The 26,110-nt window shown below is 65.5% G+C and overlaps 1 protein-coding gene and 1 long non-coding RNA gene across 4 annotated transcripts; both read left to right on the top strand.

The window, feature by feature from the left end:
* The first annotated feature begins 707 nt into the window (after nucleotides 1–707).
* Nucleotides 708–21,809, top strand: ARHGEF16 (Rho guanine nucleotide exchange factor 16). Of its 3 annotated transcripts, none has more exons than XM_036089724.2 (15): nucleotides 708–854; nucleotides 8,193–8,796; nucleotides 10,591–10,636; nucleotides 11,624–11,793; nucleotides 12,837–12,893; nucleotides 13,250–13,410; nucleotides 15,840–15,992; nucleotides 16,132–16,261; nucleotides 17,036–17,110; nucleotides 17,368–17,460; nucleotides 18,325–18,476; nucleotides 18,798–18,989; nucleotides 19,896–19,969; nucleotides 20,533–20,634; nucleotides 21,176–21,809. In XM_036089724.2, the coding sequence occupies exons 2-15, from the start codon at nucleotides 8,212–8,214 to the stop codon at nucleotides 21,313–21,315; spliced, it is 2,130 nt and encodes a 709-aa protein (XP_035945617.1). In that variant the 5' UTR covers nucleotides 708–854; nucleotides 8,193–8,211; the 3' UTR covers nucleotides 21,316–21,809. The 3 variants fall into 3 exon arrangements, with proteins under 3 accessions (XP_035945617.1, XP_035945614.1, XP_035945613.1); XM_036089720.2 differs by lacking the exon at nucleotides 708–854 and adding an exon at nucleotides 3,233–4,877; XM_036089721.2 differs by lacking the exons at nucleotides 708–854; nucleotides 19,896–19,969 and adding an exon at nucleotides 3,232–4,877.
* Nucleotides 21,810–23,148: 1,339 nt separating this feature from the next.
* LOC144382005 (uncharacterized) lies at nucleotides 23,149–26,003 on the top strand. Its single transcript, XR_013448423.1, has 2 exons — nucleotides 23,149–24,248; nucleotides 25,844–26,003. It is a non-coding gene; the product is annotated as an uncharacterized LOC144382005 (long non-coding RNA).
* The last annotated feature ends 107 nt before the right edge of the window (nucleotides 26,004–26,110 follow it).

The following is a 26,110-nucleotide window of genomic DNA, read 5'->3' as shown; positions in this document are numbered from 1 at the left end:
AGGTCCTGGAAACCTTGCTTCCAAATTCCTCAGAGACTTACACTCTCCCTAACCCCCTCCCAACTTAAAAGTATATAATCAGCTCCTCCTTGGGACCCCAGTGCAACTCTTTCTGCCCACGGGTCCTGTCCCCACGCTTTCATAAAACCACCCTTTTTGCGCCGAAGAGGTTTCAAAGAATTCTTTCTTGACTGTTTGCTCCCGGACACCAACATTTCACATCCACAACCAGACCATAAAGGCAGCCAGAGTGCTCTGTGCCCCGCTGGGCCGCCTTCCGGCCGCCACTGTAAACAATCCAGAAGCTGGGGCCCCTTCTGCCTAGAAAAGATCAGATTCCCGGCAGAGCTAGTCAGCTTCCCGGAGGGCTTCCTGGAGGAGGCAGCCTAGCGAGGCCCGGAAGGAGCGTGGAAGCGGATTCAGGGTCACTGCCAGGCCACCCCCGCCCCAAACCCGCAGGCCACACGGCGGGCGGGGTGGGCGGTCCGGGGGCGGCGCCTCCGGAGGTGAGCGCGCCCGGCCAGCGGGTCACGTGAGCGCCGGCCGGCCAGGTGGGGACGGTGACGCAGGCAGCACGGCCAGGTGTCCCGGGCGCGCGCGGCCGCCCCCTCCCGCCCGGCCCCCGCCCCGCCCGCCCGCCTGCGCGCCCACCTGGGCGCCCACCTGGCCGGACGGCCGCGCGCCGGCGCCTCCCGCGGGGCCGCGCAGGAAGTGGGGGGCGGGGACTGGGAGGGACCCGGCGGCGGCTCGGAGCGCGGCCCACATCGGCCGCCCGGCCGGGGCGCGGAGCCTGCAGGCTAGACCGGCCGGAGTCGCCGCCCGCTCGCCGCCACGTCCTCCGCCCCGCGGCACAGGTGAGCCTGGGGACAGGTGAGCGAGCTGGGGGCCGGGGAGGGCCCGGTGACGCTGGGGCGCCTTTCCTCCCCTGCGCTCCCCCCCTCCCCCAGCGCTGCGCGGGTCGGCGAAACTTCGCGGCTCCGTCCCTTCGCCCGAGCTGCCCCGGGGACGGAGCCCGCAGGACCGGCGCGGCTGGACCCGGGGCCCGGACCCCACCCACGGCCTCGGGCATCCACCGCCCGCCCCCTGTCTTCCCTGGAGCCAGGGGCCCGCGTCCGCACCCTAGAGGGGACGCTTCTGTCGCAGGCTCTCCTGTGTAGACATCAGAGCGGGGAGACCCTTAGGGAGCCCCAGGACCTTTGAAAATGGGGGTCGGGAGGGGGAACAAAACCACCCTCCCCCAAAACTCTGGAGAATCTGCTGCCCAAATCCTCTTTGGCCTCAAGAGTTATCAGCCCCCCAAATGAAGACCCTCCCTCCAACAAACCAGAAACAAACGCCTCCCCAACTCTGGTGGATGTGGGGGGCAGACCCAGCGGCACCGGGTGTCCTGCTCACTCATAACTAATAAGGGCGGAAGGAGGGAGGAGTGTGGGGGCAGCTCCTGAGGGCCTTGGGCTCCTCTTACTGCTGACCAGCCTCCGTTACTGCATCTGGGAAGCAAGAATCCCTTTTGAGATTTGGGTGGACCTCAGCCCAGCACTGGGCATAGGGGGATCTCTGCATCTGACCTGGAGCCCAGGAGAGCCTGACTCTCCCCTCTGTCCTTGAGGTGACCAGTGGTCCCTTCCTAGTGTGGGGGCACAGGGGGCACCTGCAGAGTCTGACTCCACACCCCCGTGACCTAGTGCTTAGGGGTGTGGCCCTGGGTTCAAATCCTGGGTCCCTGTGAACTCAGGCAAGTTATAGAAGCCCTCTGGGCCCCAGTGTCCTCTGTAAAAAGGGGAGTAGTCAGTACGCACAGAGGGTACTGAGTCAGCGGCAGCTGCGCCTCTGCTCTGGATGCTCCCCGGACACTGCCGCGGGCCACAGGAACAGAACCTCTGCCCAGGCCGGCGGCTGAAAGGCGCTGCCCGGGGCTCCCCGGAGTCCTGGAGGGGGAGAGTGGTGGGAGGCAGGATATTGGGGGTTCCCGGAAGAAGTGAGGTCTTCCGTCACTTGGACAGAAGCCACCTGCAGAGTAAAAGGGAGCGAGCCGAGCAGAGGGCCCCCTCCCCACTCCTGGACACCTGTGCGGGAGACACCTGTGCCGGGTGGTCTCTGGCTCCCAGGGCTCGTCTCCGACCCTGCGTGGACAGCTCTTCACCTGCGCTTGAGGCCCTGGGCAGGCAGGCCGGCGGCTTGCTGGGGGTCCCGTGCGCGCTGCCCGCGAGGACGGCCGTCTGTGTGCGGGACCTGGGATGGGCACAGCCGCTCACCCTGCGTCCGGGGCCCAGAATTTTAGTTTCGGTTTCCAGACGGATGGCAGCTGCTTGTCTTCTTCGCCCATGGCAGTTCCATGCGCGGGCGGCCACCCATGTGTAAGAGCGTCTTTATTTCTAGCGAGAATCCCTGCTGACAGCCTGACCCCACCTGGTTTCCTCACCTGTCAGGGAACATAGCAGCTTCCAGAAGGAAGGTCGGTGAGGAACTACAGACACAGTGGGGAGAAAGCATTTGGAAGACACCTGCTGGTCACCTGGCCAGGCTACCTGTCGGAGTTGGGGCTCTGATTTCCCATCTGGGGCTTCTTTGGGGAAACACCCTGCGTGTCAGCCAAGTCTGGGACGGGGGCCAGGTTTATGGGATTTCTGGACTGAGAGACAGGAGCCGGCGAGCCATGGGTGGGCCCTGGGGGTGGGGCGGGGACCGCGGAAGGCTGAGCCGGGAGGATGGGCTTCTCTGTGACTGTTCCCCGGGCCTGGAAGCCTCAGAACAAGAGGTCACAGGAGGCTGCTGCCCAGGGCAGGCAGAGCACGGCCCCTCGCCGCTGCCAGGCTGGTGCGAGGCTGGGTGCGGCCAGGTGGGTCTCCCTGCCCCCCACCGTGAGCGGGGGGCCCTCTGGTCAGCGAAGCCAGGCCCTCCATCTTGGCACTCCAGACATTTGCTCCAGCAAGTTCCTTGTTGTGGGGCGCCCATGGTCCCCACCTACACACGCAGGGCCGGTAACTCAGCTCCAGCTGCGGCCTCCAAGAATGTCTCTGGACATTGCCAAGTGTCCCTGGGCGGGGGGCACAAAGCTGCCCCAGCTGAGAGTCCCTGAGCCACCCCTGGCCGCCTTGCAAATGGAACCGTCTGCTGTGCGCTGTGAGTCACAACGCCAAATCCTGCCCCCAAATCCCGTGTGACTCTGAGGTTTGAGCTTGGCCCGGCGGAATTACCCGAGCACAAGACCATCATTGTGGCTCGAGTTAGCCTGAGCAAAGACCAGGGTCAGGCGGACAGTGCTGGAGAGGCCAAGCCCCACCAGGCGGGGTGGGGTCAGCCGGACCTAGAGGCCAGGGCAGAAGGACAGAGACCCCTCGGATGGAGTGATTTGGGTCCTGCTGGCTCTGGGAGCGGCTGTGGGCAGAGCCACAGGTCCAGGCCGGGCTGATCCCATCTGCAAGGGCGTGGGAGAGGCCTCCCAAGTCCCAGGAAGCCCATCTGTTGGGAAGAACGAGGGAGCGGGGGGCACTGGGCTGCGAGGGGCCCCAGCAGGCCGGGCCAGGCCGCACCACAGCCAGGACGACGCCGAGTGCAGCTTCGGCCTGGCCCGGCTGAGTCGGGTCTCCTGGTCCTTCCCCGACTCCACCGGCTGTCTTTCTTCCGTGCCCCGTTGCAAGTGCCCCTTTCCTGCCCTGCACGTGTGGTAGAGGGAGATTCAGAGCCATGGATTGCAAGGACCCAACAGTGGACCGGCCTCCCCAGGACCCCCAAGCAGAAACAGCAGGAAGTCACCCCAACGGTGGCACGGACGGATCCGGAAGCCCCCGGTGATGCAGCCCTGGTGGTTTCTGCTGGCTGGAAGCTAAGGACCCGCATGGAACCCAGGGCCTCTGGGGGAGGATGAGGCACGAGGCCGAGGGCACCCGAGCAGGGCAAGTACCATGATAGCCAGCGTTCACGCGTCAGTGTGGGGATCGAGCCCAACTCTGGGGCCAGGAGATGCGAACAGGACGACTGTCCCTGCTCCCGAAGGACCCACAGACTCTCCGGGGAGACAGACGCACAGCACGCAGCCCTCACTGCCCTGGGCATCTCTGGAGGAGCTTTGCGGGGCCACCTGTGCTGGGGAGCAGCCCCACCCGTGACCCGAGTCCGCAGGCTTTTGCCCAGACAGCGTGGCCGGCGTTTGCCCAGGGGCAGCTGAGAGGAGAGTCTGTGCCCTCGGCCCCTCCCTTGCACTGGCCCCAGGACACCCGGCGAAGGCCAGCAGCCAGCGAGGACACTGGAAGAGCCAGCCCGCCAAAGGAGAGGCCACCGGGCGCAGACGCTGGGAGGCTGGGGGCCCAAGGAGCCTGCGGGCAGCAGCTGACGGGCGTGCGCACAGCCCCGCACACCGGCCTCCCGACGCATGGCCAGCTTCTCTGCATAGTCCAGACAGCCCAGCAGGACCGCCGGGCGTTTGAGGACAGCCTGGTGCCTTCAAGGGACGGCAGAGGCCCAGACGGATGAGGCAGGGACAGGCCAGGGACAGAAAGGAACTATAAGCATCATAGAACAGGATCAGGGTGCTCTGAGTGAAGAGCAGGCGACCGCAGCTTGCAGGACGGGGCAGACAATGCCGGTTTGGTGGAAAGGCTGGACCTTCCCACGGGAGGGCAGAGGGATGAGAGTGCAGGACGGGAGAGGCCAGGGTGCAGAGGTGACACCAGGGGCTTGAGTGCCCGCTCCAGGCTGCCCCTAAAAGAGGGGCTGGAGAAAACAGGTGGGAGAAAGTATGGAATGTCACCGGCATACGCCCAGACCCTCAAGACCCGAGGACGGGGTTGGAAGCAGGCGCAAGTCCGTGGCTCAGAGAGTGAACTTGGAGCTGTCCCCGGGAGCACCAGAACTCCCCCGGAAAGGGAGAGCCACACGTCCGCAGGGCAGGGGAGAGCCTCAGGCCACAGTCTGGGGAGGCGAGGTCGGAGCCCGTAGGATGTCTCGCCGCAGCGGAACGCTAGACCAGAGAAGAGGCCTCCTCCATTCTGGAAGAAATCATCTGCCACGGGCTCTGATCTCAGCCAGTTACCAGCCCGAGGGACAAAGATTTCTCTCTTGTAGCCTGGGATAGATGGGGGGCTCCAGGAAAGGACCAGGATGGGGGTAGGGGCAGAGAAGGGGGGCCTGGGAGAGAGGACAGGGTCTCTGGGAAAACCCGGAGCATATGGTCCAGGTGGACAAGGCAGGGACGCGGACCGCAGGGGGGAGCGGGAAGGAGCAGGAGGAAAGCCGCGGGTAAACAAGAGGGAATTATTAACAGGGGAGGCCAGGCGCTGGCGTCTAGCCCCTGCTGGCCGAGCTCCCTGAGCTAACGCAAACAGCCCCCGGGGACGATGCCGGGGCTGGAATCCCGTCCACGCGGCCGGGAGAGCGTGGCCGATGCCTGCCTGCCATTAGATGCTCTCCGAGGAGCAGAAATCGGGAAAGCTGTGGAGGCTGGGGCGGTGGCCTGTGGGGGACCTTTCATGATAGGCTCTTGGTGCTCCTTGAGTTTTGGACCCGTGTCCAGGGACTTCTGGTAAACCGAACGTGAGGAGGAAGACGACACGGGTGCTGGTGCGGGCGGTAGCTCCCGAGAGCTGGCTCTGGTCCCGAGGCCCTGCAGAGCCCTGGATGGTGCCTGCTCTCCTGCAGGCCTGGTCCCTGGACTGGTGGCAGCCCAGGCCTGTGGGTGCGGCCACCTTGCTGGGAACGGAGGTCACGCCCGGCGGTGGCTCGCCCGACAGGTTCCTGTTGGAGCACCTCTGTCCGCAGAGCAGACTTTGCCCTCCGCTGGGAGAGGGCGTGCCCCTGGCTGGGTCCAGGGTCTGGGGTCCAGGGTCCAGGCCCAGAGGACAGGGCCAAGAAGACCCAAGCCTGGGGCCTCAGATGGGGACAAGGGAAAGGAAGCATGGGGCGGGGTGGGAGGAGGGCAGGCGTGGTCTCCATGCAGCAGCGTGGCACGCACCCGCGGCAAGTGCCTGGTAGAAGAGGACTCGCAGAAGTTCCCAGTGTCCGGGCTACCTACCCGCTGGGGTGCACTTCGCTTGCACTGCAGATAGATCGAAGTCTACCAGAAACTCCTTTGTCCGCCAGGCCTGGATAAATGCAGATAAAGTTAATGGGGTGGGTGAGCCAGGATGGCACAACCCGGCCTAGCTGCCGGTGACTCAGAATGTCCCCAGGAATGTGTGGGCCGTTCTCCGGGCGTGGGGGTGGCCGGGGCTCTGCGGGCAGCCCCTCCCTGTCACCGGGAGGCTCAGCTGCACACGCCTCTCAGGTGGTTTTAGCAGAGAGCGTGTGCGCTGGGCGGGGGGAGGGGGGGGGCGGTGCTTGGGGAGCCAGGCTTCTGACTGCCGCCGGCACCCCGACTGCGCTGTGGTTTAGGCCCCTCCGGAGCCCCCTGCTTGCCCCTTGGGGACGGATTCTGGAGCTGAGGCCTGGAACTTCCCAGGGGAAGCACCCAGGTGCAAGGTTGGGCGGCGAGTGTGGGAGGTGGGCCCGGGCGGGGACCTGCCTGGTGTGTCCTGGGACAGATGCGGTGGCCTCCCTGGGGTCCCTCGACTGCACGGGCCCCGGCGCCTCTGGCTGCAGGCCCCCCGGGGTGGGAGAGAGCAGGTGACACCCTCACTCTCACAGGGCCGTTGGAGAAACGGGCTGCATCCCTTCCCAGGTCTGCCGCAAACGGCCCAGGGCGCCGTGGTGAGACTCTGAGTGAGCCTCAGCCACCTGGGCTGGTGACTTGGAGACGTAGTTCTCCCACCCGAAAAACAGGCTTCCAGCCCTGCCCGGCCCTTGTAACACGTACAAGCCGCGTGTCTGCAAGAGGGTGCGGACGGCGGCTCTGCTTGCTTTTCTCAAAACTAAAAGGAAAAGACACAGAATGAGTTTTCTCCAGTCCTGAGAAGTTCTCCTGAGCTGGTGCCTGTTCCGCCCGTCCGTCTGGAGCAAGGAGCAGGCGTGTGAGACGGCCTCCGTCCTCGTCCTCGTCCTCGTCCCAGCAGTGTGGCCCGCGCCCGGCCGGGGGTCTTCCTGCACCCTCAGGAGGCCGGCCTCATTGTTACTCCGCCCACTTGTGGATTTTGAAACAGAGGCGGAGAAAATAGCAGAGGGCAGTGACGGTGGCGGGTGCCCAGGAGGCTGGCATTGGCTCTTCCCGGCCCTGAGTGGAAAGGCGGCCGTGGGCCCGTCCGCACCGGCAGGGCAGGGCGCCCTCAGCCGGGATGAGCCAGGCTGGGCTGAACAACCAGCCCACAAATGCTTACAGACACCGGTCGGTGGGCTCTGCACAGCTGAGGGTCTGAGGCACTCGGGGCCCCAGGAGGGCTGGGCATCCAAGGGATGCAGGGAGAGTGGGCATGACCGTGCCCGGCCACGCTCTGGAGAAAGGGATCGTGAGCCCCGTTCCGAGTTCGTAAATGTGGGAAAATGTACGTGTGTCGCTGGGCATGTAGGAAGGCTGCGTAACCAGCCATGGTGGTACCGCCACATGGGGCCGCGAAGACAAAGGGTCTGGAATCAGACCGGCCTGGGTTCAGATGCTGGTGACCCACGCCTCCTGTCCCCCGTCCCAGGGCCGGCTCCTGGGTTTCTCGGGGTCTGGTTTCTTCATTTGCAAAATGAGACTAAAGACAGCCAGTGTGTTTGGGAGTGGGTAGGATCATAGACCTAACCCAGCACTGCAGAGCCTGGCCCTGCGCGCTCTGGAGCTTGGGGGCCAGGCAGAGGCTGGGGTCACTACCACGTTACCCAAAGCAGGCCTCAGAAGAGCCGCACAGACGGCATGATCCCCGTGCTCTCACTGACCAGGAAGAAATGGTGCCAAGAGGCCCAGGAAAGATGCAGCTCAGGTCTGCGGGGCCCTAGGTCTGTGCGCCCCGCACTGCCCCACGCCTGCACCCCCAGTGTGGGGATTTGTCCTCAGTGTGTGTACCCACCAGAGGAAGCAGGTGGCTGCCTGTCCTCTGCCCCAGTCCCAGCAGCCTGGGGCCCTGCAGACCTGAGCCTCCCGACCCTCCGCACACCTCCCTGGGGAGTCCTGGTGGCTGTGGGCCGTGCCATCCCAGCTCTGCTCCAGGCCTCCAAGCCCCGCGTCCCGAGCGGGGTCTCTGGCCAGGGCAGATGCTGGGAAGCCGTGGATGGGCCCGTGTGCAGGGGGGCTGTGGGATGGACGTCTGCATGCTGCCCTCACCTCTGTGCTTTTGCCCCAGGACACCGTGGCCACTCAGCATGTCCCAGCGACACTCGGACAGCTCCTTGGAAAAGAAGCTACTGGAATACCGTTTCCACTCAGAGCTACGGCTTGATGCCAAGGGGAACCCGGCGTCCAGGCTGCCCATGGTCCGGGACTCCCTGCAGGTCGGGGACAATGCCGCCTTCCAGCTCGATACCTCCGTGTCCCCACCTCTGTCCCCTAAGGACAAGGAGCCACGGGCCGTCGTCCTGAGCACACAGAGTCCTGCGGCCCGCAAGATGGGCACTCAGCAGCTGATCCCCAGGAGCTTGGCTGTATCCAGCAAGGCCAAGACCCCAGCCCGCCACCAGAGCTTCGGGGCGGCCGTGCTCAGCAAGGAGGCTGCCCGGCGGGACCCCCGGCTCGTCTCTGCCCCCAGCTTCTCCCTGGACGACATGGACGTGGACACGGGCCCCGAGGGAGCGCTCAGACGGAACCTACGGAACCAATCCTACCGGGCGGCCATGAAGGGTCTGGGGGCTCCAGGCAGGGAGAGGGGCCCCATCCAGCTCAGCCCCAAGCTCCAGGCTCTGGCCGAGGAGACCAGCCCACCTTCTGCTCGGTGTCCGGCCAAGAATAAGGTAGGGGCCTGTCCCCCTGGACACTGGGGCGGGGGCCGTGCCTCGAGGGGCCTCGCGAGCTTGTAGGCGTAGACGGGGCCTCACCTGATCGTGTGGCTGCTGCCCAGTGAGCACCTACTGCGTGCAAGCACCTGACTCCGTTCATCCCAGTCCCATGTGGCAGGCCGACTGTGAGCAGAGTGAGAACATCCCCATTTTACAGATGAGGCAGCTGAGGCTCAGAAAGGTCGAGGGCTTTCCCCAGGCCCCCAGGCTCTGGGGTCCCCACTCTCAGCCACAGTGGGGAGCGGAGCCTCTGGAGGGACCGGCCTCTCTCTCTGAGCCCCAGGGGGAGCCAGCCTGCCTGTGGGACAAGTTCCAGGGAGGGCTTCGGAGCAGCACCTGGCTTGGGTCAGTCTGCCTGAGGGGCCCCCGTCCGGGGCTTAGAAGTCTGACGCCCTCTCTGCACGCACGCCCTCCTTCCCCTGCCCGATGGCCCTTCTGCCTCGGTGTTCTGGACAGAACAGGACCGGCGCAGGGCCGGTGGGAAGGGCGCCCTTGCTCGGGGTCCGCGTGCCCAGAGTTGACGTCCCAGTGGCCGCCTCTGCCAGGGGCTGCCCCCCGGGACTGAGCTGTGACCCCCGGCCTGGGGAGGAACCAAGCCCACCGTCAGTGCGGGCATGCCAGCCTGCAGAGAGGAGCACCGGGGTGGGGCACAGCCCCTCCGTGCCTCCCGGAGACGCCCAGGACCAGGCCAGCTGCCTGCTCGCTCACTCGCTGTTGGTTCAAGGGTGCAACAGATGTTTCCCGAGTTCTCCTGCATCTGGTGCCGGGGTCCTGAGGGGAGCCCGGCAGGCAGGCCCCCAGGGAGCTCCCAGGGCAGTGAGGGGGCAGGGGTGCCCTGGGGTGCTCATGTCTGGGCTGGGGCCATGCAGGGGCCGACAGAGCCCTGAGAAGAGACTGGCTCCCCGGGAGCTCAGGGCAGGGGCGGGGTCGGGAGAGGGTCCGGAGGAAGAAGGGTTAAAGCAGAGGTGTGAACAAGGGGCACAGGCCTGGAGGCAGGAGGGGCACTGGGGGGGCATGGGGTGGGGGGTGCAGGCCAGGTGTGGCTGGGGCGCCACACCTTCCAGCCCAGCAAGCGTTGTTTCCAGGCCCCAACTCGTTCAAGAAACCAGGTCTCGCTTTCCTGGAACTGGCACAGCTTCTGGGTCAGGAAAAACTGTCCGGCCAAGGAGGCAGGCTCTGAGCAGGCAGCTGGTGGGGCCACAGGTGGGGGCCCTGAGAGCCCTGCCACCCCCACTTGCCTCTGCAGTCCTGCCAGCAGCTGGGAGCTAGACTCTGCCCCTCCTGCTGCCCCAGGTCCCAGACTGTGTGGGGCCCAGCGTGGGGCCCCAGCTCCCACCCCTGGGCCTTCTCAGCCCCTCCAACCAGACCCGTCCAGGCTTCCCTTCACACCCAGTCGGAACACCCCACTTCCCTGGGCACCCCCTCTTGATTAGTTCAGTCCTGCTGCCTCCTCCAGGCAGCCCTCCTGGATCTGCCTGGCTCTCAGTTAACCTGCCCTGCCTGCTTTGAGCCCCCATTCCACCCCGTCCTACCAGCCCCTACCAGCTCTGCTCGTGGCCCGGCCTCCCTAGCGAGCCGACCTTTATTGAGCACCTTCTGGGTGCCCGGCAGAGCCCCCTCCTGTTGAGCAGGGCTTCACGCATGGCACCGTGGGGTCTCTGGGCCCCCGGGTGGAGGGCTTGCTGCGGACTCAGCTGCCTCCCCTCCCTGCTGACTGCTGGCGTTTCTGTGTCTCCCTTGTTTGCACAGAGGACGCTGGGGCGGAAACGCGCACACAAGGGCTCTTTCAAGGACGGTGAGTGGGGCCGAGGGAGGCGACCTCAGGAGGCCGCCGTGGGCCAGGCTGGGCCCAGGGGAGGCTGGTGCAGTGCAGGGAGAACATGCTGAAAGGGATTTCTCCAGGGACGGGAAGTCCCGGTGGCTCATCTATGTCGTTCTGATGGGTCTAGAAAGTTCCCTTGTACTCCCTTCTGTGCCGTTCCAAGGGCAGGGGACAGACAGACCCCAGGAGATGTTTGCCAGGCCTGTAGTGGGACGGGTGGGACCAAGGCCAGCCAGAGGGCGCAGGCCCCGGGGTGTAGACGCCCATGCTGTGTGCATTGCCCGTTTTCACGGGCATACAGGGAGCCCAGTGTTGAGGGCTCAGGAGGGCCCAGAGCAGTGCGTCAGCCTGCTGAAGGGTGGGATGCCGATGGGCCCCCGCAGGGAGGTGGGGGTAGGGGCCTGCCCAGCGGATGCAGCACCCAGTGGCTGTGCGAGGGCCCAGCCAAGAAGGGCCCTCCCTCCCTGCCAGCCTCCGGCCTCTGTGGACAACCACAGGCCTGGGGGCAGGATCCAGCGAGAGGAGCAATGATGAGCAGGTCTCAGATGGGAAGGAGGGCATGGGGGTTGCCCTGAGCCCGGCGCCAGCCCGTCACAATGGGGGTGCTGCAGAGCCCGAGAGCGGGAGACTGCGCCTCGGGGGTGGGCTCCGGGAGCCAGCACCCAGTGCTCTCGGCCCAGCCTGGGAACGGCCCCCACCCAAGGCGGCCCCTGTGGCTCGGATTCGCCAGCTCAGCCCTGGTCTGAAGGTGCCACATTCTGCACTGGGACGTCACCCCTGTGCTGGGCTGGGGCGGCCCAGCCATGGGAGCCAGCCAGCCAGAGAGGAGCCTGCTCTGGGGGGCCCTGCGCCGCCTCATGCTCTCAGAGCCCCCTTGGGAGGACTCAGCCTGCAGGTTCCCAGTGGGGCATGCACGCTCAGAGCCCCCAGGCCTGCAGGTGACACACCCCCTCTCCCCAGACCCCGGGTTCTACCAGGAGATCCGGGAGCGGGGCCTGAACACCAGCCATGAGTCTGACGATGACTTGCTCGATGAGCCGTCCAGCCCCGATGGAACGGGAAAGGCGGATGCCCCCATCGTAGTCAAGAGCTACCGGCCTGCCCAGGTCACCTGGAGCCAGCTCCCAGAGGTAGGGCCGGTATGGTGGACTGAGGCCCTGAGCCCAAGCCCGTGGGTGGTTGGCCCCTCGAAGCCAGCCTGGGTCCTCCTGGGTGGGGAGGAGCCTTCCGGAAGTACCCTCTATGCCCAGCTTGCAGCGGGGAGCCCCCTTCCTGGTGCCCTCAGAGCTGCCCTGCCCTGAGGACACTGTGGATTTGGGTCCGACGGCGGGGGGGTGGGGAGCCATGAGGGCCGCATGCCATCGGCGCGTGTATGACGAGCCTCCTGCACGTGAGCCCCTCGCCCTCTCCCTACTCGGGCTGACCCCGTTCCGAGGGCCCTGCCCCCAGGAGAGTGCCAGGAGGGTCCGAGTGGGGAGACGGGAGGGGAAGGGAGAGGGCCGGGCCTCGGCTTCAAGAGAGCCAAGCTCCCACCTCACTGTCCACACCTGAAACGGAGCGGGTCCCTGCCCGGCAGGCCTGCAGGGGGCCCCGGGGAGAGCTTGGCTGGGACAGAGGCCTGGTGCCCTGAGCAGGTGTGCGGGGAGGTAGGTGTCACTACTCTAGGAGGACAGCCACGCTCCTGACCCATCCCCATCCGCGGAGAGCCCAGGGACAGGGTGCCTGTAGCCTGGGGCAGGGAGGGCGGCTGCGGGTGTGTGTCTCCCGGGTCGGGGTAGAGTCCAGGACATGCCACCAGAGATAATGATCCTGGCCACCTGAGCTTGGGGAATCGGAGCCCAGCCTCCGGGCTGGACGAAGAGGCAGGGGATTAGCCGCCTGGCGGCCCCGGGGCCTGAGGGCCTGAAGAGCTGGGCCGTCTGCCCGAAACCTCCTGGGCAGGGTGCAGACTCGCCCGGGCCAGTGTGTCTGTGTTGTGGCCCTGTCCCCAGCACGCCTCTTGGCCCCCAGGCCAGCTCTGCGGACAGAGCCCCCTCCCCACCCCAACGGCGTCTGCCGACCACTCCCTCTGGATGCCCATCTTCTTCCTTGGTGGCCCCAGGGCTCTTCGGAGGGGAGGCCGGGCTTCCAGGATGTGCAAAACCCGTGACCCCCAGGCCGGTGTCCTCCTCAGGTGGTGGAGTCCGGCCTCCTGGACAAGCTGCCTGCTGAGGAGCGCAAGAGGCAGGAGGTGAGGGGCTGGGCGGGGGGTCCAGCCCTGTGACCCAGACTTGGTGTGGGCCACACAACACACGTGGGGCAGGACAGCGGCCACGGCGATGCCTCCCCTCTCCTGGCAACGCCCTTGGCTGGGCGGGGGTTCCGCCACCCCTTCTTGGACGCAGGTGGGGGTCCTGTCCAGCATCACAGCCCACAAGAGGCTGAGCCAGAGCGCGTGCGCAGACGTGGGGCTCTGGTCCCCACGGCCGGGCTCACAGCCTCGCCCCAGGTCTGGTCCGAGGGCCCGGGTCCAGCCTGCCCTGCACCCTGACCGTGTCCCCGAGGGGACCGGTGGCCCTGGCAACTGCTCGCTCTCGTCCCCGCCAGGCCATCTTTGAGATCCTCACGTCGGAGTTCTCGTACCAGCACAGCCTGGGCATCCTGGTGGCCGAGTTCCTGCAGTCCAGAGAGCTGCGGGCGACCATGACGCAGACCGAGCACCACCACCTCTTCTCCAACATCCTGGACGTCCTGAGCGCCAGTCAGAGGTGAGGCCCGTGCCTGCCAGGACCCCCCGCCCCTGGGGCAGCACGGCGGCAGGGCATCTCGGGGGACTCCCGGGCTGGGACCATGGGCGGAAGGTTTGGAGCGGCCGCTGGCTGGGAGGGGACACGGGGACCTCCTCAGGCCCTGAGGCCACCGAGCGCTGGGCCCCGTGACAGGCCGAGCACCCCGCCCCCAGCACCCTGTCCCTTGCATGTTTGAGAGGGTGGAGCACCTGCTAGATGGCGTCACCTTCCCTCCAGGTCGCCAGGTGCAGAAGGCAGAGCGACAAGGTGTGGGGTGGCCACGGGACGGAGCGGGCAGGAGGGGCCTCGAGTTGCAGCCTCGGGTCATGTTCTGCCCGGCGGCGTCTGGTGCCCGGCCCAGGGCTCTGGTTGCAGGCTCCAGCAGTAGAGGGCCCGGCGCGGGCCTGTGTGTGTGCGTCCGTGTGCCGGAGAGAATGCGTCTCTGCTTGCACAGGTGTGTGCACACACGTGCCTGAGTGTGTGTGTGTTTACTCCCACGGAGGGCTCAGCCCCACACAGCCTGGGCCCCAGGACACCGCGGGGCACCCTCCCTCATGCCTCAGCATCCTCCCTCACCTGAGGAGGTGGGTCCCCTGAGCCCCTGGAGGACTAGGGTAGGGGCAGGTGAGAGAAGGTGGCTCAGCCCCGGTTCATTCACATCAGCATCAGACCCGCCCCCTGAGCCCCACCCAGCACCTGCTACCTGTTGCCCGCGTGAAGTTTCAGAGCCATGCAGGGGGAGGGGTGCGATCTTGTCCCTGGAGACGGGTCCTGCTGCAGAGCTTCCGTGACCAGCCCGGGGAAGCTTGCAGCCTTTGACTCCATGGGGGCTCGGGATAGGCGGCTGCCCCCCACCCAGCTCTGACCCTTGGCTCCATGTCCCTGAAGCACAGCGGGGGGTGTGGGCCCACGCTTGGCCAGCCGTCCCGTTGGTGCTGAGCTCCCCAGGGCCTCTGGCCGGTCCAGCCTCCTCCCCCAGCCGGGTCCTGGCAGCTCCTAGCCATTCACAGTGGCCTCTCTGGGAATCAGTTTTCTTGGGTCAGCAGCTCATGGCTAGCTTTCCCAGAACTTTCTCAGAAACCCTTGGAATCGCCTGGGGGAGGGGCTGACCGGCGTGGCCCGCCCACCCAGGCCCAGGCGTGTGGCCCTGCATCTGGGCAGCTGGGGCCTCCCGAGCCCTCGCTGAGGGGGCAGGTCCTTGTGTGTTCCTGACACACTGTCCCCCTCTGCCTGGGCTGCCCAGGACCTGGGGCTCTCAGAGTGTTCGCCCTTGTGGGACGCATGGTGCCCCCGAGGCTGGAGGGTCAGGCAAGGCCCAGCGGGCAGGGTCCTGAGGGATCCCCGTCCTCAAAACCGGGGCTTGTTTGCCCTCCCTGAGACCCGCACCAGCCTTACCAAGGGTAACCAGAGCAAGTCCCCCATCTTCCAGGGGGGTGGGGTTGCCCATCCTCCCCCCCAGGTGGTACCCCCGTCCCAGGTGCTAGATGGGGCTGACGGCAGGCCCCGTGGTGCCTGCACTGTTGAGGGCGTGGCACGTCCTCCCCCCTCCGCCCCGGGCCTTGTCCCCCAGCCCTGACTCACTGTCACAATGCTGGATTCCATCCCTCCCACCGGGCAGGGTAAGCAGTAAGAGCATGTGCAGCTGGCCGTCCTCGGCCTGGTCAGCCCCAGGTTGGGGGTTCAGGCCACCGGGGGGGTGGATATGTGCTTGGGGACGCAGCTCTCTGCCCTCCAGAGGTCAGCCAGCTGTCTCATCTTCCAGACAGGGCTGCCTCGGGCGGTCCCAGGAGCCCAGCTAAACGGGGCTTTCAGAGTCGGGTACGGGAGAGACTCGGTCATTGGAGGAGGCGGAAGGCCAGGATGGGGCCGAGGAGCCTCCGGGAAGGGGGAGGACCTCCCGGCTGCCTTGGCCAGGGCCTGGGGAGGTGACGGGGCCTCGGGCCCACCAGACGTCCTGGTGCCGGTCCAGCCAGGCCTAGCTGTGGTAGCAGTGGTCCGCAGAAGCAGAAGCATGGTCAACCCCGGTCAGTGTCCTCCTGATCTCCGTGGCCAAGGATGATCTCAGAAGGGGACCCCAGGAGGAAGCGGGGCCTGGTGGCCACCGCTGAGGAGTCCACCCAGAGCCCCCATCCGCACATCGAGCTGGGCAGAGGGTGTGGTCTGACCCAAGCCCCGGGAATCGAATCAGAGGGACAGGTTCTCCGTCCTGCCTGTCTGCGTGTCTCCTGGAATCTCTGCCAGAATCTAACCGGAGGTGGCCTTGGGTTTGCCCAGTTATTCCAGGCTTAAGAGGCTCATCTGTCCTGGGGTCTTCCCGGCCGGCGGGTCCCCCACGCGCCTGCTGGGTTCCCGCCGCGTGTGCCGTGGCGGTGGATGGCCGGGCCTTCACCGCACTCCCGCCCGGTTAGGTTCTTCGAGGCCCTGGAGCAGCGGCACAAGGCACAGGTTTGCGTGGAGGACATCAGCGACATCTTGGAGGAGCACGCCGAGAAGCACTTCCACCCCTACGTCGCCTACTGCTCCAACGAGGTCTACCAGCAGCGCGCCCTGCAGAGGCTGACGTGAGCGCGGCCTCCCCGCGGCCGGGGGCCCACTCCGGGTGCCCTGGTCTGGGAGCACATTCCTGCGCGCCGCCCAGCTCGTGCCAGCTGCACCTGGCCTCGCGCCGCAGCCGACGGCAAGCCCTGTTCTCTGTTGCAGAAACAGCAACGCCGCCTTCCACGAGGCCCTGAAGGAGATCGAGAAGCGTCCCGCATGCGGGGGTCTCCCCATGATCTCCTTCCTGATCCTCCCCATGCAGAGGGTGACTCGGCTGCCCCTCCTGACGGACGTGAGTATGCCGCGCAGACCCCCGCCGGGGAAGGAGGTCGGCCCGGTCCCCCGCTTCCGGTCGAGCACCGCTCCTTCACGACCCCTCCCCGGCGCTCCTCGGTCCTCACGAGTCGGCTTTCACAGCCTTCACCCGCGAGGCTCCCTGCCCGGAACCTTCCAGCACTTTGTGGGTTTGCATGCACTTCTTTGTAGGTTCGCAGGGTTCATTCGCACGGACGAGGCAGGACCAGCCTGGGCACCACTCACTGCCCCCTCGGTGGATGGAGCAAGGGGCTCTAGGAGCTCCCTGCAGCGGCTCACTCCTCTGAGATGCCTGCTCCCGGGGCCGAGGGGTGGGTGGGGGTGAGAGGCACACGTGCACACAGCGCGTGCACACACGGCCGGAGCCCGCTAGGCCCCCGGAGGCAGCACGTGGCTCGTGCCTGGAGGACCGTCGGTCCAGGCCAGATGGGACGTCAGGCCTTCCGGGGCCCCTCGGAAGTGTCGAAATAGAGGCTGTGGGGGCCCCCCCAGACTGGACGAGACAGCCGAGGCCTGGAAGGGCTGGGGTCCTGGAGGGTGCCCTCTCCAGGGTCCCACCCACCAGAGCCTGACCTGGCAGAGCCGTTTGGGGGCTGTGCACCCCCGTGGGGCCTGGCAGGAGCCCGCTGGACACGGGCTCTCAGCCTCCCCGCGGCCCCCACCTGGGTGTGCTGTTGAGGGGTCCTCTGCCGCACGCGGCCCCGAGCACAGCCGGGTACATAGTGCCTGAGATGCGGGGTCCTCTCTGCAGACTCTCTGCCTCAAGAGTCAAGGCCATCCTGAGAGATACAAGGCCGCCAGCCGCGCACTCAAGGCCATCAGCAAGGTGAGGGGGGTCCAGGGGAGAGGAGGGGGCACCTGGACCGAGCCAAGGTCTGCCCCTGCCCCCACCCAATGGTGGGGACCCCGAGGGCAGGTTTCCACATCATCCGCGTCAGGCTTTTCACGGTGCTGATGGGGAAACCAAGGCCCAGAGGGAGTGGGGCTTGAACCTGATGGGTGAGCCCGTCGGGCGGCAGCGAGGACAGCCCCGGGGCGGGGGGCCACAGCCCGCAGCACAGCCTGCTCTCCGGCCCCCTGTAGCTGGTGAAGCGGTGCAATGAGGGGGCCCACAAGATGGAGCGCACGGAGCAGATGTACACGCTGCATACACAGCTGGACTTCAGCAAGGTCAAGGTGGGCGCCCCGACCCCTCCTGAGCCAGCTCCTCGCAGGTCGGGCCACAGCCTCGGGGCCTCTGCCTCAGCCTCTCCAGGCCCGTTTCCCCACCGGGGAGCGTCCCTTGTGACTCCTGCCCCCTTGTCCGCAGAGGCTCAGCTCTGCCGCCCTCCTGCCTGGGGTCTCTCTGGCCTCTGCCCCCACCCCCAGGGCTGCCCCAAGGGCTTGCCCCCGGCCAGGGCTCCTCGCAGCTCCCTGAGAACGGGGAAAGGACAATGTCGGGGCCAGTTCACATCTTGGGCCTCCCTCAGTCTGGGGAGGGGTCTAGACATCCTACAGGCCCTCCGAAGCCCCCTGGCCAAGTCCAGCAGCAAGCGAGGCGCAGACGGACAGACACTTCCCCATGGGAATGCTCTGCGGGACTTGGCCCGGAGGCAGCTCTGTGGGCCCGGCCTCCACTTGTCCTCGCTCGGGCTGGGCTGCCGACCTCCAGAGGCTGCCCGGGAGGCTGGAGTGACCGAGGGAGGGCACAGAGGTCTGGAAAAGGGTGTGAGGGGTGTGTGGAGGCTTCCCCACGATGGCCTTCGCTCTCCGGCTCGGGGGCAGTGATCGGCGGGTGCTAGGAGAGCCCCTGGGCCTGGCTGGAGGCAGGACGGGCCTGTCCTGGTTGCTGGGCAGGATCTGGGCCCGGGACCTGGCACAGAGCCGCTGTCCCATTTGTGCCTGTCGGCCAACAGAATAGCCCTTTGTCTGAGGGGAGGCCACATCTCCCCGTCTTCCTTGGTCTAGCCAGGGAGGCCGGTCACCCAGTCCTTGGAGGCAGGGATCCCCGCCCATCCTTGCCGCCCCCCAGCTCCGGCCCCCCCCGGCTCTTCCTTCCAGTCCCTCCCGCTGATCTCGGCCTCCCGCTGGCTGCTGAAGCGTGGGGAGCTCTTCGTGGTAGAAGAAACTGGGCTTTTCCGAAAACTAGCCAGCCGGCCCACGTGCTACCTATTTCTGTTCAACGACGTTCTGGTGGTCACCAAGAAGAAGAGGTGGGCCACCCTGGGTGCCGGGCTCTGTGGCCCTGCGATCGGGGCCAGAGGGGTGTGGGGGCAGCCGCCTGAGCCTCCTCTGACCTCAGAATTGGGGGCCCCCTCCCAGCCTGGCCTGTCCCTGGCAGCGGCCGGGTGCCTCTCACTGCCGGCAGACCGGGGTCTGCCCGCCCAGGCCACAAGGACAACGCACATGGCCTCTGCTTTCTGGGGGGCAGTTTCAGGTGCATCCTTCTGGCTGTGTGCCCCCCAGCTGGGCAGGAGCCCTAGGCTGCCCACAGACCCCCTGTCACATCTGGCCGCCCATCTGTCTCCCTACAGCGAGGACAGCTTCATGGTTCAGGACTACGCCCAGGTGGACCACATCCGGGTCCAGAAGATGGAGCCCTCCGACCCCTCTCTGCTGGGGGGCGGCGGCAGCCGCAGCTCCTCGGTGCCACACCCCTTCCAAGTGACCCTGTTACGCAACAGTGAGGGCCGCCAGGAGCAGATTCTGCTGTCCTCCGACTCGGCGTGAGTCAGGGGAGGGCTCCTGGGAGGAGGGGTCCGTGCCATCGAGTTCTTGAGCAGCTGCTGTGTGCCCGGCCCTGCAGCAGAGGCCAAGGGCAGCCTTGTCCTCCCAGAGTTCACACTGCTGGGAGGGGGACACATCAGCCAGACGAGCAGCTGGATCGTCGGCTGTGTCCAGGGGCACCAATGAAGCAGGAAGTCAAGGCAGGGAAGGGAGCGCCAGGTGGGGGCAGCCTGACTGGCACGGTGCCATTTGGGGAGCAGGGCCTGCCAGAGGCACAGTAGTGCAAAGGCCCTGAGGCAGGAGGCCTCTGCTGAGAAGCAGCCCAGAAGCCGGCAGGGCCGGAGCCCAGGTGCCAGCAGTGGGGGGTGGTGAGGTCAGAACCATCTGGAAAGGGGGCTGGGCAGCACACAGAGATGACAGCACAGCGGGGGCTCAGCAGACGACGGAGGAAGGGACGAGGCTGGCTTGTGTCCATGCTCCCTCCAGATGGGAAACTGAGGCTAAAGGTTAAAAACCATGAACTGACACGGGGCAGTGGGCTTGGGGCCCAGCGCCAGCAGACAGGGTGGCCTGGGGTGTGGGGGTACGGCTGCCGCCTGACTCTGGGACCCTGGGCAGGTGAGACTCAGGGTCAGCCTGCCTGCCACTCTTTCTTGCCCTGTGACTTCCCACACATGGTCCCTCAGTGGTTTATGGGGCTCAGGAAAGGGCACCCCAGCAGCGTGAACCTTCATCGTCATTGCCCGTCGCACCTTGAGGGCTGTGGGGCACGCTCAAGGAACCCCTGGCCACGTGACACCCCATCTCTCCACGGTGCTGCACTGGGGGCGGGGCGTGTGAAGCCAGAGGTCCCCAGGCTGGCGAGAGTGGCCTCAGGGCCTCACGCACCCCTTCTCCACCTGCAGGAGTGACCGGGCCCGGTGGATCACCGCGCTCACTCACAGGGAGAGGCAGGGGCAGGGCCCCACCAACAAAGGAGGTAAGCGTCTGCTCCACCCTGAACAGGGCTCACGGCCCCTTCCCCGGGCCTGGGCAGGGGCTTGGCATGGAGCTAGGAGACACTGTCCAGCCCTCTGTCCGTGCCACCGCCTGCCCCCAGGGTGACCACCCAGGCGAGGGACCCCAGAGCTGCATCTGTGTGTGTCTGTCCGTGCACAGCGGCCCAGCTCTGTCCCAGGGCCTCCCTTTCCATGCCGGGGAGAGAATGCTGCCCCATGCCCAGGGACTGGAGCCGACTGAGGCCACAGCGGGGCAGCCGGCTGGCCCATCGATCTGTCGCCCCGGCTCCAGCCCTGCCCCTTAGAAGCTGGGTGCCCCCTCTGCCGGTGCTGGTGCTTTGGCTCTGAAATCAGGAGCAGCCTGTCCTGGGGCCTCTGGACGGAAGCTGCCACGTGTCCAGAGCCCCCAGGCCCCACCGAGACCAAGCCACAGGGGACCTGTTAGGAGGCGGAGCGCTGCCCGACTGGGGGCTGCCGAGCTCCTGGCCCTTGCGCTCTCAGGGACAGCTCTGTCACTGACACCCGCCCCCACCCGCCCCTGCAGACCTGCGCCAGGTAGAGATCACCAAGGCCTACTTGGCCAAGCAGGCGGACGAGATCACGCTGCAGCAGGCGGACGTGGTCCTGGTCCTGGAGCAGGAGGATGGTGAGCACGCCGGGGCTGGGCCTGGGTGGTGGCGGGATGTAGGCGGAGTGGACCCCAGAGGGATAGGCCAGCGGCCCCGCAAATGTCTGGAGCACACCAGGTGCGGGCAGCTGACCCTGAGCCTGGCCCCCCAGAAGCGATTTCTGTGCCTGCTCATGGGGGGCCTGATCCGAGGCCCCTCAGCACCCTCCCTCAAGGACCTCTTCAAACGTCCCTGAGTCACAGGATCAAAATCAGCTTCTCTGTCATTCTGTGTCCTCCGCGGGAGGAGGGAGGCTCTGCTCCTCCTGGGGGCCCCCCCGCACACGCCTGCACAGGGCATGTGAAGCTGGCTGGGGCCAGCTCAGCCCCCGACGCAGTGTCCCGGCTGAGCAGCTGCTAGAGGACCGGGTGCCCCTGTGACCTGGAGCCAGGCCCTCCTGGCAGGAGCGGGTGGTGGTCTGCCCTATGGGAGGCCTGGCCCTGGCAGCTTCTGGAACAGCGGCTCCGAGGGCTGGGGGTGCCCGGATCCTGCCCTCACCTGCCCCACATCTGTGTTCAGGATGGTTTTACGGCGAGCGGCTGAGAGATGGGGAGATGGGCTGGTTCCCCGAGGACTTTGCCCGGTGCATCACCAGCCGCGTGGCCGTGGAGGGCAACGTGCGCAGGATGGAGCGGCTGCGCGTGGAGACGGACGTGTAGCCCGCCCTGCCCAGCACCTAGGCCGAGCTCTGCTTCCATCCACGCTCCAGTGAGCGGCCAGGCTCCTGGACGAGGTGGGCTTGTCCCAGGAGCCTGAGGCCCCGTGGTCTGCAGTACCGGATCCAGACTCTTCCAGGGAGGAAGTTCACACGTGCTGCCCGCCCCCGGGAAGCATCCTCCACACCAGCTCTCGGGGGGGGGAGGGGGGGGGGCCAGGTCGCCTGACCCCTGGCCAAACCCCAGGGAGGAGCCCTGCCCCTCCCCCAGCACCCTGTGCTCCCGCAGGGCGGTTGTGCAGGATGTGGGCCCAGCTCCCTCCCTCGTCCTCATGTGGAACAGAGGGCTTGGCGTCCAGGGCGGCCCCACTTTTGGAGAGGAGGTCCCGCCAGAGGGAGGTGACACTGCAGGGCCAGTGCTGAGATGCTGAGGTTTTCATAAACATTAAAGTATTTCTTGAACACCTGGATTTCCATGGAAATCCTCACCCAGGAGAAGGCCAGATGAGTCCCTGCAAAATGCCCAAGGTGCCGTGGGCCAGGCCTGCTCCCCGAGTGTGGGCGCCTGTGTCAGGTCCCGGGGCCTTGTGTGGCCCCTTGTGCATGGTCACCCCATGCTCCTCTGTGGCCTTGGCCTGACCGTCCGCAGGGAGCGTCGTGGGCACGGCCAGTGGCTCCTGACCCCATCCCCACACACTCCCCTGCAGGGCTCAGCCTGGCCAGTGGGTCTGGGGACCCCACTGGAATGTCCCCCCGGCGCCCACGTCCCTCACAGCCCATCTGCTCCCCCAGGCCCTGGACGTGCGTTTGGGGAGGGGCAGGCTGGCCTGGGCTCTTCGCTGCTAGGCCAGGCTGGAAGGCTGGGTCGTGCCCTGCCGGCCTGCGATGCCTCTGCCCCTGTCCAGTGCCCCTCTCGGCCTGGGCAGCGCCGTCCTTGGGGTGAGGGCTCGCTGGGTTCCGGCTTCGGTTTGAAAGCCAGGGCTGTGGCCCCCCACCTCCCAGCCGGAAGCGGGTGATTGGGCCCTGGGCCGGCGGGAGGGGACTGAGCCAGTGGGAGGGCCGAGGGAGGGGGAGGGGCCGCCCTGAGCCCCGCCCACTGACTCAGGTAAGGGAAGGAATGTAGCACCTTGACCTCCAAGGTGACGTCCATGGCCTCAGGCGGTCGGAGGGCCCGGCCTAGGTCAGAGCTCAGGCCGCACCGGCCGTCCTGGGCGGGGACTCTGCCTGATGGGGGGTTGGGACAGGTCAGGGCTCAGGGACGGCTGCAGGGCGGGGGTTCTCCGGAGTCAGCCCCAGGTAGCTCCACCCACTTCCTGTGCGGCTGGGAATCTGGGACCCCGACCTTCCCACCTGTGAGCTAGGTGAGCTCCCTGCTCTTTCCGCAGAGCCGCGGCCGGGCCGAGCAGGCAGCCAGGGCCCGGCGTGGGCGCGCGCATGTGTGCGTGTGCGTGTGCGTGTGTGCGCGCGCCAGGCAGGGGCGGGGGCGGCATCTTGGTGGCAGCCCCGCTCCCCCCCGAAGGAGGCCCACCCGCTTGCTCTCACCGCTGACCCCCCCAACGGGGAGGGCAGGTCTGTCTACTGCCCACCCTCTGCCAGGGACAGGTTCAGTGAATGGGGCAGAGAGGGCTTGGACGGCCCCGGAGCCACGCCCTTAATGTCCTGACCTGGGGCCAAGACAGCCTCGGGTCCTCCGGTCTGCAGAGTGGCTGAAGCCCCTTCTACCTCCCAAGCAAGCAGGAAGAATGCTTAGCCGGGAGGAGGGATGTCCCCGGATGCTGAGGCGGGGGCTGCTGGGGGGACTGCTGGGGGGGTGGGGTCCGCCCGGGCAGGGCCAGCTCAGGACAGACACTCTTCAAAGAGGGATCGGGAAGCAGAGGGCCGGGCTGCTTCGGTCTGGAGGGGCCCAGGCGGGTGGACGATGGAGAGGAAGCCCAGGGCTTACCCCAGCGCCAGTGCCCACTCGAGACCCCCCGAGGGGCCTCTGCTCGGTCTGGGGTCCCTTCCTGGGGGCAGAGCAGACCAGCCCAGACCCTGGCCCTTCCCAGGGGGAGGCTGCTCTGACCTGCCTTCCGGCAGAGCTGGTCTTAAGACCTTTCTGCCTCCCACCTCCAGACACCAGGCCGTCCTGGGAGAACCCCGCCGCACCTGCTGTGTTGGGGAGGGGTCTCCAGAGGCTGTTTAGCCCAGCCCCTCCTCCCAGCCAGCAGCACCGCCCCTTTTGTTGCAGGCGGGGAAACAGGCCCCCAGAGCCTCTGCCCATTGCTGGGAGCCACCTAGGCTTCCTGGGACGTCAGCCAACCCCAATGGGGCCCAGTGGGAAGAGATACCAAGGTGTCCCAGCCCACCCACCTGCTGTTAGGACCACTCCGGAACATTCTGGGGCCCTTCTGCAGGGAGGACCCACCTCCCTTGAGGGCCCGGGTGGCTGGCGGAGGGCACTTCGGCCATGCCCGCAGCCCTAAAGACATCCAGTGCCCCCAGGTGTCCATGGTGGCACCCCAGCAGTGCCTGGGGCTCCCCATGCCCCACGCCATGACGAGAGCCCCCAGACTCCCTGACTCTTGCCCCTTAGGCATGCAGGTCGGCATCTCCATCCAGACCTTCGTGGGCCCTGGGTGTCCCTGAATCCCGCACACTTCATCACCCTTGGTTACTGCCATTGATACCGAGATTAGCCCCCCCATGTTACACACCCCCAACCCCCTCCCCCCAGCTGTCACCTGTCAGGCCGTCCCTGGGCGCTCTTGGGCCTGGGGTCGCACCAGATCGGGGGCCCTCCGCCCCTTGCAGGGCTCCTAATATGGTTCGGGGCTTCATGCATCCTTTTGCCAGATAAACCCGCGGGCACAGATGGCTCTTGTTGCCGCGTTGAAGGATGTCGTACCCGGTACTGTTTCCTGGTTCATCACGGCCTCTGCTGAAGCTCTACTGACCTTCGTAGGTTTTACACACTTCATAGGATATCCACGCTTTTCACTCTGATTCCTAGTCGTGCTCATTCATCTGCTGGCCCTTCTGCATCCCAAGTCCTGCCCCCCTGGGCCCCCGAGGAGGGTTCTCTCTTCCCCACAGCCTCACGTCCTAGTTTCTAGCTCTCACCGAGTGGGGCGTGGGCAGCTCCACTGGGAGGGGCGGGGGGGGCAGGAGACATGCTGGTGTCCAGTCTCCCTCCCAGGGAAGCTGTTTGCTCCTCCCACAGCGTTTAAGGGGCCCTACCCAGGCCCCGTCCGTCTGGGGGGCCCCATCTCCCACACTGCGTCCTCCCGGGGGAAGGACAGCCAGAGCTGGGGGCTCCCGGGTCAGGGCCAGGGAAGTGGCTAGCGCAGGGAGGAGAGAGCAGGGCTCCAGGGTGTGTTGGGCGGGCATTGCCGGCCCGCAAGCCTTCGCTCAGAGACTTGAGCCCCTGGTTTCTCCACCAGACTTGTGAGAGATTCCTGGTGCATGACCACTGTCGACAGAGGTCCTGTCTACCCCCCCCCCCCCCCCGGTTTTCCAAGATTGATATCCTGAAGAGATGCTGAATTCTACAGAATGCTCTTTCTGCTTCCGTCAGTCACCCGATTTCTCGTCTCCCCAAATACGTCCACGCATTTAGTATGTTAGACTGTCCTGGCACTTTAGTCAAGTGCAGTCCCCATTGGATCAAGCTGATACTATTTTTTAAATATTTTTGAGTGGTGTGGCGCCTGGGTGGCTCAGTCGGTTAAGCATCCGACTTGGCTTCAGCTCAGGTTTTGATCTCGGGGTCATGAGATCCAGCCCCGAGTCGAGCAGGGAGTCTGCCTGAGGATTCTCCCTCGCCCTCTGTCCCTCCTGCTCACGTGTGGATGAGGATTTCTGCATACACGTGACGAGTCTGTAATCGCTCCTTGTACCACCCTCACCTGGTTTTAGAACCAGGTTATACTGGCCTCATGGAATGAAGTGAGCTGCTTTTCTTTTTAGAGATTCCGGAACAATTCACATTAGACAGCTTCACCGTGTCTGGAAACTGGCACTCCCACCCACACCGGCTGATGTCTCAGGCACTCCTGGGGGGGGGGGGGTGGGCTCCCGTTACTATTTGCATTTACTTACGTTACTGGCTCATTCAAGTTTTTTTATTTCTACCAACACCAATCCTGGCATTTCATATTTTCCCTCAAAACTTACCCATTTTTTAAAAAAAATTTCAAGTTCCTTGTACGTGGTCACTCTTAATATCATTTTTACGTCCTACTCTCCATCATGTCTGTGTGTTAATTCTTCCTTCTGTGTTTTCTCTGCTTAAAAAAAATCATCAATCCTCCTAGTTCTTTTCTTCCTTACTCATCTTCAAAGGGATTTTCGTTTTAAGTGTTGCATCGTTCTCCATTTGTGAGTGTGAAGTTTATATACATGGATACAAATTCTGTGTATATGAATAGGATGAACGTGTGAATATGAGCATAAATATCTGTATACCGCGTGCGTTAAAGCTTACTAAACTTTTATCATTGCTTATGTCCTGTTTGCTTGACCTATTTATTGGTTGTTGTTTTTTTTTTTTAAAGAACACGTTAAAATCACCAGCTGGTACAGATTATTTCCAGCTACAGCGTCAGTCCTGCGAATTTCCGAGCCTCCGCGGTCACGTGCATACATCCGCACCCGGATTTCCACACCACCACTTCTGATGTGTTTCACCCCGAAAACATTAAAGCTCCTACCCCAGCTTTCTTTTGATTTGCTTCGTATATGTCTACGTCCATCCTTCTAGGGGCGTCTTTCACAGTTCAAATACCCTTGAGCAGCATCTAAGGCCGCGCTGGGACCCGGGT

This window comes from Halichoerus grypus, chromosome 5 (genome assembly GCF_964656455.1).
Source record: "Halichoerus grypus chromosome 5, mHalGry1.hap1.1, whole genome shotgun sequence".
In the NCBI taxonomy this organism is placed as follows: Eukaryota; Metazoa; Chordata; class Mammalia; order Carnivora; family Phocidae; genus Halichoerus; species Halichoerus grypus.
Note: the sequence above shows the minus strand (reverse complement) of the source record. Positions and strands in the feature narration are given on the sequence as shown.